The sequence below is a fragment of the Eucalyptus grandis genome, chromosome 10 (genome assembly GCF_016545825.1).
Source record: "Eucalyptus grandis isolate ANBG69807.140 chromosome 10, ASM1654582v1, whole genome shotgun sequence".
In the NCBI taxonomy this organism is placed as follows: Eukaryota; Viridiplantae; Streptophyta; class Magnoliopsida; order Myrtales; family Myrtaceae; genus Eucalyptus; species Eucalyptus grandis.
The window spans coordinates 18,102,686-18,115,690 of record NC_052621.1 but is presented as its reverse complement, the minus strand read 5'-3'; the positions used below and the strand labels follow the sequence as shown (position 1 = coordinate 18,115,690).

At 43.2% G+C, this 13,005-nt stretch overlaps 1 protein-coding gene across 1 annotated transcript; it reads right to left on the bottom strand.

Annotated features, from left to right (window-relative positions):
* Positions 1–634: 634 nt before the first annotated feature.
* On the bottom strand, positions 635–3,461 carry LOC104422097 (receptor-like protein kinase FERONIA). The gene is given in 2 exon segments (XM_010034326.3): positions 635–1,694; positions 1,697–3,461. Coding segments are annotated over 2 exon segments (2,652 nt in total). The 5' UTR covers positions 3,384–3,461; the 3' UTR covers positions 635–729.
* Positions 3,462–13,005: the final 9,544 nt, after the last annotated feature.

The window sequence follows — 13,005 nt, the reverse complement described above, 5'->3', positions numbered from 1 at the left end:
TAAAATGTATTCATTTGGATGTCCAAACTTTAACAATTAAAATATGACTATATATTATTTCATATGCGGTTATTTGGCTAATGCATTAAATTGAGTTGAGATGTGTGTGCTATGCTTGTAAGTATGCATATATTATGGGTTTAAATGAGATTAATGTGATTGCATCACCCATATGGTGGTATGTGACAATGCCCCGTGGTGGAAGTTTGTGAGATGTCTCAATGGTTGAGATGCCTCAGAGAGTGTTTCAAAATGCCTCAAGAGTTAAGATGGCCCTGTGATGGGATACCCTGCACTGGAAGTTTGCAAAATGCCTCAAAATTGAGATGCTCCAGTGGTTGGGATGCCCCTGGGAGAGTTCTAAAGGAGGGAACACGAAACATTAATAAATAAAATGCATCGTCACATGTAAAACCAAACATTGCAAATATTGTTTATTTGTTTGTATGAAACATTGTATGCATATGTATTATTGGTTGACGATTTGTATGGTAAATGAAAATGGGAAAAGTAAAGTCTACTTATGTTTTTATCATAATTACTAGATAATTATGCATTCACTTTGTGTATATCAAGTGAAGTGATAAGTTTTTTAGTTTAAAACTAGAGATGTTAAAGGAATATTGGCAAATGTTCAATCACGCTTCAACATGCTAAAAGAAAGTCATAATATAAGAAATATGTGTCGGGTGATGTTCTTGGCGTTACACTTTTGCACCTAATATTTTCTCAGGGCAACTTCTTTGAGTCGTAACTAGTCGTACTCTCATCACAAACATCATTGCTTCTTCTGGTCGACATTGCAGCTCCCCAACCGCTCTTCCAACCACCACTATCGCTATCACTAGTGCTGAACGCCTCATCGCTGTCGTTGCCTCTGATTGGAGCCACGTCATGGTTGTTGTCGTCGCTATTGTGCACCGATACACCCACATGATCCGTCACCTCCAGCTCTGTGCTCACCTGTAGCTGCAGTGCAAACTTGAGGCCCCACACAACGTCGTTCATGGATGGCCGCTTGGTTCCCTCGTCCTGCAAGCAGCTCATGGCGATCTCGCAGAACTTGTTGAGGCACTCGGGGACGATAGACCCCTTCAGGTGCGGGTCCACCATTTCCTCGATGGCCCCGCTCTTACAACAACTCTGGGCCCACTCAGCCAGGCTGATCTGCTCCATCGGGGCCATCCGGCTCACGGCAGGCCTTGCACACAGCACCTCGAACAGCACCACGCCGAAGGAATAGACGTCGGACTTGTCAGTCAGCCGCTGGCGCCTGTAGTACTCCGGGTCCAGGTACCCGAAGGTGCCCTTCACGGCCGTGCTGACGTGCGTCTTAGACTCGCTTGTGGGTCCGACCTTCGAGAGCCCAAAGTCGGACACCTTGGCAACCCACTTCTCGTTGAGCAGGATGTTGGTCGTCTTCACGTCGCGATGTATGATGGTGTGCTTGGCACCGGTGTGGAGGTAGTGGAGCCCCCACGCGGCGCCTACGCAGATCTCGAGCCGCTGCTTCCAGGGGAGTGGGGGATTATCGGTGTTGTAGAGATGGTCGCTGAGGGTCCCGCGTGCCATGTAGTCGTACACGAGGATCATCTCTCCCGCGTCCTTGCAGAACCCAATAAGGGAGACCAGGTGGAGGTGCCGGAGCTGCGAGAGCATCTCAATCTCGGTCCTGAACTCATGGAGGCCCTGCGCGATCCCTGGTTCAGCCTCTTGATCGCCACTGGAGTGGCCCCGCCATCGACGTAGCCCTTGTACACGTTGCCGAACCCGCCCACGCCGATAATAAACACCCTGTCGAAGTTGTTCGTGGCCGCTCTGATCTCCGCCAGCGAGAAGTAGCGGCACAGATCCAACGGCAGGGACGACCCCTGGGTCTTCATTGACTTAGTCGTCGAGCGGGAGACCGGGCCCCACCATGAGGTGCCGTCGCTCGAGGTCGAATCCTTCGCTCTGTTTCTTCGCCGGTAGAGAAAGAAAGCAAGGAGAGACAGCACGGTGAAGGCCGAAGTTCCACCAGCAACGATGGCAATTTTTGCTGCTTTACTGAGGCTCGACGATGCTTTGCTTGCCCGTGGAGTTGAACCCGGGTTCAGCCCTACGAGATTCCCATCTGGAGCGCTGATCTTGAAAATCTCGAGGCCATTCAAGATGGCATCAGAGTAAAGACTAGAACCATCTGGAAGTGCGCCCAACGCGACGGAGAGGTTGGTTCTTTTCTTTTGGCTGTCATACAAGGCTACTGCAAAATCTCTATAGACGGGCACGCCCTTCCCGCTCCAACTAATGACATCCGCATGGTCCTCGACCAATTGTGAATCTATAAAAATCTCAAAAACCCTGTCTAAGGGCTCCTTTATCTCTATCTGGAATTCGCAAAAGTGTAACCGGACCAAGTAATAGAAGTTCGTCTCCACCTCGACGGATCACGTGAGGTTGTAGCTCAGATTGATTCTTTTGTCCGTTCCCAAGGTCCTTGCAGTAGTGTATACGGGATCTGGAGCTGTGTAATCTGGCACTTGCTCACCGTAATTGAGTTGGATAGTTGTGTTAACTGGCAAACCTCCGATGTACGAGGAAGTCACGTACTCGTCATCTGCTTCCCAGGTCCTGTACATTCCCGTGTCATCAGCTGGACCGACAAACTGTCCTCCCACGTTCAAGCGCTTCACCGCTTCGAGAACTTTAGTGGTATCCAAGGTGTATGGCGCCAGCTGACCTGCCAACTTGATTCCCTCGGTTGAGTCGACGACGGTGTTGTAGTAGAGACTTTCAGGCATGGAAACGACTTCGATTCCATTCACGAAAGCATACGCGTCTGAATTACCAGGAGTGGGAGTGAACGTTATGTTCAATATCTGGTCCTCTCCGACACTTAAGCCGAACTCTTTAGAGAAGAAGCCCGCGGAGGGGGGGTAATCAGCAAAGAGGGAAGCGCTGAAGTTGTGGAGCAGGGTGCAGCCAGCGGCCTTGACTGAGAAGAAGGAATCAACACGGCGGAAGTTGGGGTAATCCGAAGGGACGAAGTGCAGGCGAACGAATATGGGCCCTGCGGTGACGTGGAAGGTGTAGGCGAACTCGGAGCGGGAGAGGCGAGCCGTGAGGTATGGGGCGGTGCCAGGGACTCTGGGAGATGAACTGCTTGCCAGTGTAGTGATAGAGGAGTGAGTTTTCCCAATTGGAGAGTAGTCCGAACGGTCGGCGGCGTCTCCAATCCAATTCCGGTTCTCCACAGTGGAGCTGTTGGAGGAGCCGCAGTCGACGGCAAAATCATCGGTCGGCCGGTAAGCGTCAACGTTTTTGCCAGTGACTGAGATCGGGAGTGCTTCGAGCGAAACCGAGATGAAAATGAATAGTAGAAGTGGTGGTTTCATGTTCTTCATCTCGCTACTCGACGACAGAGGGTCGCGGATGAATCGATGAAAAGAGGTTCACAAGGAGAGCGGGGTCTCGGAGATGAACCAGTTTTGACTAATGGGGAATTAGGAAGAAGAGCGGAAGAGAAGGCCGGCACAAGTGACGAGATTAGTAGAAGACCAAAGTCGTCGCTAAGATATCTGCATGGGGATAGAACCCTCGCCTATCACAAGAAAATCAGCGGACGAGATTTGGGCCCTTCAGGGTGCGCTTTTCGTGGAAGGTTCAATTGCTTTAGGAAGGTCACGTCAGGTCAGCGGTAAGACTGCCGGGTCCCATGCAATAATGCTCTCCCTCAAGGGACCACCTCCAAACCGTGTTTTGAAGAGACGAGCAATTTCAGGTTCCTTTATATTCCGCCTAAAACTTAGAATTTATCATGGAATACAAATTCTTCATTTTTTTTAACTTAGAACTTATGGTCCAACAAGTTTTTTTTTTTTTTTTTTAATTTCATTTTTAGTTAAACAAAATAAAAATGAATGTAATAATAATAAACGAGCTTGTTATTCATCAAAGAGAATACAAAATGGACAAAACTATAAAAAAAAAAGAAAAGAAAATTGTTGGCAAAGAATTCAACTAAATAAAAGTAGGGGTGGATGGTAAACTTGGAACCTACCCGTTGGAACAAGTTCCTCATTTTTTTGGAACCTAAAATCTACCTTATATACCCTAGAACTTGGAAACTATTATGTCTTAAGTTCCAAGGTCTACCTAGATCCCACTTATATTATTATTTGAACGATTACAATTCACTAATCATAATTTATATTTAAATACACGAAAAATATTAACATTAATAAAGTAAAAATCTTAGTCATAAAATGAAAATTCAGACTAGTGCTTCCAGATTATACACTCATCATCAAACATCATGGAATATCGGAAGATCGCACGAAGACATGGATCAAGAAAAATATTTAAACTTGTTCCAGGTTCTAGGTTCTAGATTTCAGGTTTCTCCAACTAAGAACCCGAAACTTACCCATTGAAATAGGTTTCTCATTTTTGGAACCTCGAACCTACCTTGTATACCTTGGAACCTTGAACCTATAAGTTCCTACCAGTTCGGTTCTCAGGTTCCAGGTTCTATTCTGAAACCATGCTCACCCCTAGTGTTTTCTATATCGCGTCCTTCCATTTTCAACTTTTGTCCTTTCAAGGAGGAAAATTATTTATGTAACAGAAATATTATTAAATGCAATGGGGACGCGGGATTTTGAACCCCTCCCCCCTCGGTGGGGGAGAAAGCTCTAACCATCGCGGTCACCGCGGGCGGTGGTTATCAAATGCGTTATTAATATATCGTATACTAGATAAATCCATTGATGCTTAGTTAGACACTTCTAAGATTGTAATCTTATACCATACCCCATAAATGTCAGCCATTAGATTAAGATGGAAGGATCCCAACTGTCGAGAGTTAGATGTCCGATACTAGAAAATGCACATCCAACATACTAAAATGAAATTTGCGATGCTTTAAGCACTAGCAAATGGGTGCCGAACCCCTAGAATATTGACGTCATGGCATAGTAAAAATCAAATTTAATAAAGTTTTATGAGGTTATATTGTTAGTTACAATGATTGTTGCAAACCTTTATAAGCCATCATAATTTGAAAGGATTTAAATTCACAATGTTAAGTTTTTAGTTACAATGGAACGTTGAAATTTTTTAAAATCATTGTAATTAAAAAAGTTTAAAATTTGCAACATTTTGTTCATGGTTACCTTCGCAAAGCGTTGTAGTTGAAAAAGAATACAAGATTATGACATTTTATCCTTATTTAGGGCAAACAAACATAACCCTTTGTCAATAGTTGTATTTGGAAAAACATCCTAATCTTGGACGTTTTGCTCTTGTCATGACGTCATCACTCTCTGTAAAGAAGTCCTCAACTTATGACAATTTCTTCTTTTCCATGACAAACGGTCACAAAAGTTGGTAAATTTAAGATGTTTCGCACTTAGTGACGTCGCAAAATCGTAACACTTTGGAAACAACTTCGATTCCATTCACGAAAGCGTACACGTCTGGGTTATCAGGAGTGGGAGCAAACGTGACGTTCAATATCTGGTCAGCTACGATGGTTAAGCAGGACTCTTTGCAGAAGCTCGTGAAGCCGGTGTGATCGGAAAAGAGGAGAGTGCTGAAGTTGCGGAGCTGAGTGTAGCCGGCAGCCTTGACCGAGAAGAATGAATCGTCATGGCCAAAGTTGAGGTAATCCGAAGGGAAGAAGTGGAGGCGAACGATTTTGGGCCCCATGGTGACGCGGAAGGTGTAGACGAATCCGGAGCGGGAGAGACGAGCATTGTCGTGTGGGATGCGGTTGTGGACAGGGGGAGATGAACGGTTTGCACTTGCAACGATAGAGGAATGAGTTTCATCGATTGGAAAGTAGATCGAACCATCCTCGGAGTCCCCGATCCAAGTCCGCTTGGACACGGAGTGTTAAGGAAATAAGAGCAACTCAGCCAATGCAGAGGGATTACTCTACTGTCACAACTTCAACAAAGGAAGATAATGAAAGTGAAAGGGCTGCAGCTATTGTAAAGATCAACGGAAGTATAGCACAAAGCATAAAGCGAAGCACACAAGTCAGGGGAGACTATTTAACTGGGAAAGCCACGTCATGAAGTGAGTCGGTGATGAAGACTTCACCGAAGACTTCAATTTACACGTGTGCTGTCAGTTTCGCTTTTCTGTTTTAGTTTTGTTTTTCTGTTTTTAAGTTTAGTTTTTTGTTTTCCTTTTTTCTTCTTCTGAGAAAAAGTCTTCTTAGTGGTTGCTGGGTTTTACGAGTGAGAGAATGTGAAAAACAGAGCACGCCATTGAAAATATGCTCTGTGATGTATAGCATATACTGTGTAAATACAGAGAAAGAAGAAAGTTTCATTCTCCAGTCTTCGTTCATCTTGCTCATCTTCACATGGTATCGAGCATGGTCGATCATCCTTATTGGTCCTCTCGCTCGCAGATCTGGTGCAAATCGAAGGTCTTTGTAGCTGCGAAGCGGTTCTCTGCTCGTCGGATCTGGTCCTCGATTGCCGGATCGACTCAATCCGAAGCCGACGGCAACCGCGGTGACGAATCTGGTTTGGCGGATCACCCTTGGAAATCGAAGGCGAAGGTCGGGGATCGCGAGGGGACTCTCAATCGCTCTCGGTTCCGGTGGTTGTGAGGGTTTCTCGGCGGATCTCTCTGTTCCGTTGGTTGTGAGGGTTTCTCGGCGGATCTCTCTGTTCCGTTGGCTGTGAGGGTTTCTCGGTTCCGGTGATTGTGAGGGTTTCCGGTGGTTGTGAGGGTTCCGGTGGTTGTGAAGGTCAGGGATCGCTCTGTTTGGGAATCTCTCGGTTTGGGGTGAAGATCGGCCGCGGCGGTGACAGCGATTCCCGCTCTGTGGCTCGATTCGGCTCTCGGCCCGGATTTGCTCTCTTCTTCTCGATTGCTCTCGAGGATCGGCGTCACTCGATCGAGCACTCGCGCGAAACTCAGATTCGTGCCAAGTTTGAAGGTCTCGACTCGGCTTCGAGGTAGAGATCGGTAGTGGTTATAGTAACTACGGTGGCTTCCGTTTCTCCGGTGATTCCTCGTTGAGGACGTTGGAAGTAAGACTCCCTATTCATCCACCGAAGTTGAAATTGCAGATTCAACCGAAGCCACTTTCCCAGCACCACCAGCTTCGCAGTCACAGTAAGCGCTGTGTTCATCCCTAATTCGCATGTTCTATTTCTGCTGAAGGTAGAGACCAAGTGGTCGATTACTCCTGTATGAAATCCAGTGATGTTCAAGTCTCTGTGATAAGTCTGAACTTCACTGATCACAGCAAATCAAAGTAGCTATTGATCATTCTCGTTTGTTGATTTGGAGATTTCAAAGTGCTTTTAACATCAACATTATCATTGTCTTCTTGAAGCCGAGAGAACACAAAGATGGCAGCAAGAACACGAAGTACCCTTTCCCAATACATGTTAATATTTCCAATTTTGTCACAATCAAACTTGCTGAAGATAATTTTCTGTTATGGCAAGCTCAGTTTCACAGATTTCTTCGAAGCCAAGAACTTTTTGGCTTCATTAATGGTGAAATTCCATCACCTCCTCGAATGTTACAGATTGAAGTTGAAGGGTGTGAAACCGAAGCCGTCAAATCCAGACATTACACAGATTGGACAAAAACGATCAGCTTGTATCATCATGGATTAGTGGAGCTGTATCGAAAACATTCGAGCTTGATCATTGGCTTAGAAACATCCTATGAGGTATGGCAGACACTTCTTAATCGTTTTACACGAAGTCGGTTGCTAGAGAATTTGAACCGAGAGGAAAACTACAAGCCCGCGTAAACGGGATCGAGTTCTTTCGTTTATCTCGAGAATACAAATCCATATGTGATCAGCTAAATGCTATAGGAAAGCTGTAGATGAGATAACCAAAATGTTTGGTGTTTTGGAAGGACTGGGTTCGAGTATGAAAATTTTCGAACTACTATATATCGCCCGAAACCTCAGCGAGAATATGATGAGGTAATAGCACAATTAGAAAGATTTGAAACAAGATTGCGAGAACTATTCCGGGAACCAATATAATCCCAATCTAGCTTATTTTGGACAAAGACAATCGAAATACGGCGAAAGGAAACAACGACAGAGAATATATCCCTCGGAACTCGGTTTTGCGGTTCAAAGAAGCAATTACGAGAGGGGACGTAACTATGGTCGAGGACGTGCTACTAATGGTAGAGGTCGTGGTTATGGATATTCTGAAAGAAGTCGAACTCTGAACAAACACTTTGATTCGGGATCAAGGAGATCGGCAACTTAGACAGAAAAATGACTTCCCCGGATCTAGTCGGGGTTTCGACCATATGCAAGTTACTCACGAGAGGTATCGGGACATCAAAACTTATCCATCTTCGACTCTAACCTTCAATAAACATCTGCGGGATGAGAAAATAACAGGAAGTACTGACCGGAGTGTCAAATTTGTAAACGTCCAGGACATGATGCACTTCGCCGCTGGTATAGATTTGATAACTCATATCAAGCTGAAGATATTCCAACAGCATTGACAGCGATGCATCTTGAGGATCCAAAAGGAAATGAGTGGTATCCGGATCTTTGGTGCTACTGCTCACATCGGTGCAAATCCCTGGTATTCTTCATACACTCTCTAAGTATAGTGGAACCGATCTTTTGTCATGATAGGAAATGGGTCATGTCTGCCTATTACTTACATTGGTGATACTCTGTTAAATACTGAGGACAACTCATTACCTCTTAATGATGTACTAATTGTTCCAGAAATAAAGAAGAATCTTCTCTCAGTTTCTAAACTAACAGATGACTATCCTTGTTCTTTTGTCTTTGATAAAACTGGTGTCTATGTAAAGGACAATCACACCAATACAACAATGAAGCTCGGAAGGAAAATTAGAGGACTTTACCGAGTGGACTCACAAACTACAGAAGCATTCTTCACTCAAAGACACAAAGTTGCAGCGAGAAGATGTGTGGCACCGAGATTGGCTCACACAAACTCGAAAATAGTAAAGCATCTAGAATCGAAGTTGATTTTGTAATGCAACAACACAGACTATATGTAGAAGCTGTCAAATAGCAAAGAGTACAGCTTTACCTTTTCCTTTATCAGACACTACATCCAATGTTCCTTTAGAAAAGATACACTTTGTGACATTTGGGGTCCCTCACCGTTAGTTCTTTTCAGAAATTTAAGTACTATGTCATCTTTGTAGACAATTTTTCCCGCTATAGCTGGCTGTATCCAATGAAGTGAAGTCAGAATTCTATGATATTTTTGTTGAGTTTCAGAAACTAGTCGAGAGGCAATTCAATCATAGAATCAAAATTTTTCATTGTGATGGAGGAGGAGAGTTTATCGCAACAGATTCGAGAATCATTTAAGGAATAGTGGCATAAAACAGTTCATGTCTTGCCCACATACACCGAGAACAAAATGGAATATCGAAAGGAAACATCGTCATATAGTTGAACCGGGTTTAGCTATCTTTGTATCACTCTAGAGTTCCATTGAAATTTTGGGTAGATGCCTTCATGACAGCTAACTATATTGTGAATATTCTTCCTACACCAAAGTTACATTTGGACTCACCTTACAGCAAAATTCATCATCATCAGCCAAGCTATGAACATCTAAGGGTCTTTGGATGTGCATGTTATCCTTGTCTTAGACCATACACACAACATAAATTCGATCCCGGATCTCTTACTGTGTCTTCTGGGATACGAGTCAACGCCATAAAGGGTATCGCTGCCTTGTACCTACTGATGGTCGTATATATATAAGTAGACATGTTGTGTTTGATGAGAATTTCTTCCCATTCACAAAGAAGTTGACAACTGACTATGAACATTATACTACCCTGTACAAACAATGGGTGGAAGAAGTTAAACTTCTTGATTCTCATAGTGCAGCACCAGTAAACAATGGCTTCACTGACCATACAGCAAATTTCCAGTATAGTCCTACTTTGGAAGATGATCACACTGATACATCATACATTGTAAGTACGCCACAAATTTCATCTTTCACACACATGCAATCGATTCGATTGCTGAAGAACAACCAGGTCTTACTTCCACAAGTGTCACACCAACCGACATTGTCATTGATCAAGGTCTTGTTCTTTGTTCATCAAGGTACCGCTGCTGTTCATCAAGGTACTGCTGCTATTCATCATATGCAGACTCGATTAAAATCTGGTATTATAAAACCAAATCCTAAGTATGCATGTTTAGCTGAATATAAAGTGCCTCTGGAACCACGATCAGTTAAATTAGCCTTAGCTGATGAAGGGTGGTACGAGCAATGCAAGAAGAAATGAATGCTCACGTATGAAAATCAGACCTGGATACTAGTTCCTAGAACTAACCAGATGAATGTTATAGGCTGTAAATGGGTGTTTAAGACCAAATTAGCACCTGATGGTAGTCTTGACAGATTAAAAGCTCGGTTAGTTGCCAAAGGGTTTCATCAAGAAGAGGGAGTTGACTTTCTTGAAACATTCAGTCCCTGTTGTTAAACATGCTACTATTCGTATAGTACTTTTACGTGGCTATGATGAAAAATTGGCCAATACATCAACTTGATGTTAAAAATGCTTTCCTACATGGAGTCTTAAATGAGGCTGTGTATATGGAGCAGCCACCTAGGGTTTATACATCCTCAAAAATCTCGGTGTGTTTGTCTTCTCAAGAGGTCTTTATATGGTCTTCGTCAAGCACCACGTGCCTGGTTTGATAAATTTAGTAATTTTCTTCTTGAAAATGGCTTCTTCGTAGTCTGGTGACCCATCTCTCTTTGTTCTTCATAGTGGTTCAGATATAGTACTTGTTATTACTCTATGTAGACGACATAATTTTGACTGGCAGCTCAGCTCAACTTCTAGCTACATTGATCAAGAAACCGAGCCTTCAATTCCACATGAAAGATCTCGGATATCTTCATTATTTTTAGGAATTGAAGCCAAACGTACTTCTCAAGATCTCTTTCTTTGTCGGACCAAGTATGCAATTGATCTACTTAATGAGCTCACATGACGGGAGAATGCAAACCTGTCTCAACTCCTTTGCCACTTAGATCAATTGCTATGACAAATGATGATATTCTGCTTGCTGATCCACTTGAGTATAGAAGTATAGTAGGCGGTCTTCAATATTTGACGATCACCCGACCTGATCTTGTCTATGCAACGAATCTGCTATGCCAGAAATTGCAGCATCCAACAATTGCAGACTTTCATAAATTGAAAAGAGTCCTTCGCTATGTTAAAGGAACAGCACATCTAGGGATCTTTCTCCATTCTAATAGTTCAACAGCCCTCTACGGATACTCGGATGCTGATTGGGCTGGATGTGCTTGACACCAGACGTTCCACTACTGGTTTTTGCACTTATCTTGGCTCTAATCTTCTCTCTTGGTCAGCCAAGAAACAACCTACCGTATCACGCTCTTCCACCGAAGCTGAATATCGAGCACTTGCATCAACTACTGCTGATCTTACTTGGATTAGCTTTGTCCTACGAGATATTGGTATATCTCTCATATCACCCACACTCTTGTTCTGTGATAACAAATCTGCTATTTCTCTTACAGCTAATCCCATCCTACATGCTCGCACTAAGCATATTGAAGTTGATTTTCACTTTGTTCGTGAAAAAGTATCCTCAGGTTCTATAAATGTTCGATATATTCCAAGTCATCTTCAGCTTGCTGACATCTTTACTAAGTCCTTATCACGTTTTGCTCACTCTACTATTAGAACCAAATTGGGTATGGGATTCTTAACCCTTCCCAATTTGAGGGGGGATGTTAAGGAAATAAGAGCAACTCAGCCAATGCAGAGGATTACTCTACTGTCACAACTTCAACAAAGGAAGATAATGAAAGTGAAAGGGCTGCAGCTATTGTAAAGATCAACGGAAGTATAGCACAAAGCATAAAGCGAAGCACACAAGTCAGGGAGACTATTTAACTGGGAAAGCCACGTCATGAAGTGAGTCGGTGATGAAGACTTCACCGAAGACTTCAATTTACACGTGTGCTGTCAGTTTCGCTTTTCTGTTTTAGTTTTGTTTTTCTGTTTTTAAGTTTAGTTTTTTGTTTTCCTTTTTTCTTCTTCTGAGAAAAAGTCTTCTTAGTGGTTGCTGGGTTTTACGAGTGAGAGAAGGTGAAAAACAGAGCACGCCATTGAAAATATGCTCTGTGATGTATAGCATATACTGTGTAAATACAGAGGAAGAAGAAAGTTTCATTTTTTCAGTCTTCGTTCATCTTATTCATCTTCACAAGGAGGAGTTGCCGAGGGAGCCGCAGTTGACGGTGATATCATTAACCGGCAAGTATGTGCCAACATTATCGCCGATGACTGAGACCGTGAGTGCTTCAAGCAGGGCAGAGATGAAGAGGAATGATAAGAGAAGTGGTGGTTTCGTGTTCTTCATCTTACCGTTTAATGTCTAAGAGGATCGCAATTGAATCCATGAATAGAAGTTCGCATGACTAGTAGACTCTCCAAGATGAACCTGTCTTAATCATTGGGATTTAGGAAAGAGCTAGGAAAATGCGAGGGAAGGAAAGATTAGATAAGATGGGGAAAAATACCAATTTAGTTCTAAATCAATGAATTCCGATATAATCTTAGACTTTTTCAATTCAATTTTTTTTAATACTCCAACTATTCTTTTCGGTTAATTTTATCTGAAAATGTTGACATACCAGTCCAATCATCTTTGACCATCTTAAGTAACATGACTGGCCTTATAACTTGGACAAACTAAATTGAAATAACATGATTTTAAATATTTTTGTGAATTTTCTGATTTGTTCTTTTCTTTCTTCTTTCGCACTTCTGCTCATCCTGAACCTCTTAGGAAACATGGTAAACCGTTGCAAGAAAGCTGACTTTCTACCGTCAAGCTGAAGTACTACTGTTAATCCCAAATCTCTTTGGGACATGGTAAATCATCGTAAGAAAGCTGATTTTTCTAGAGTTAAAAGCGGAGCTGGTGGCGTGGCTGGCGGTGCTCCTCCATGGATTACG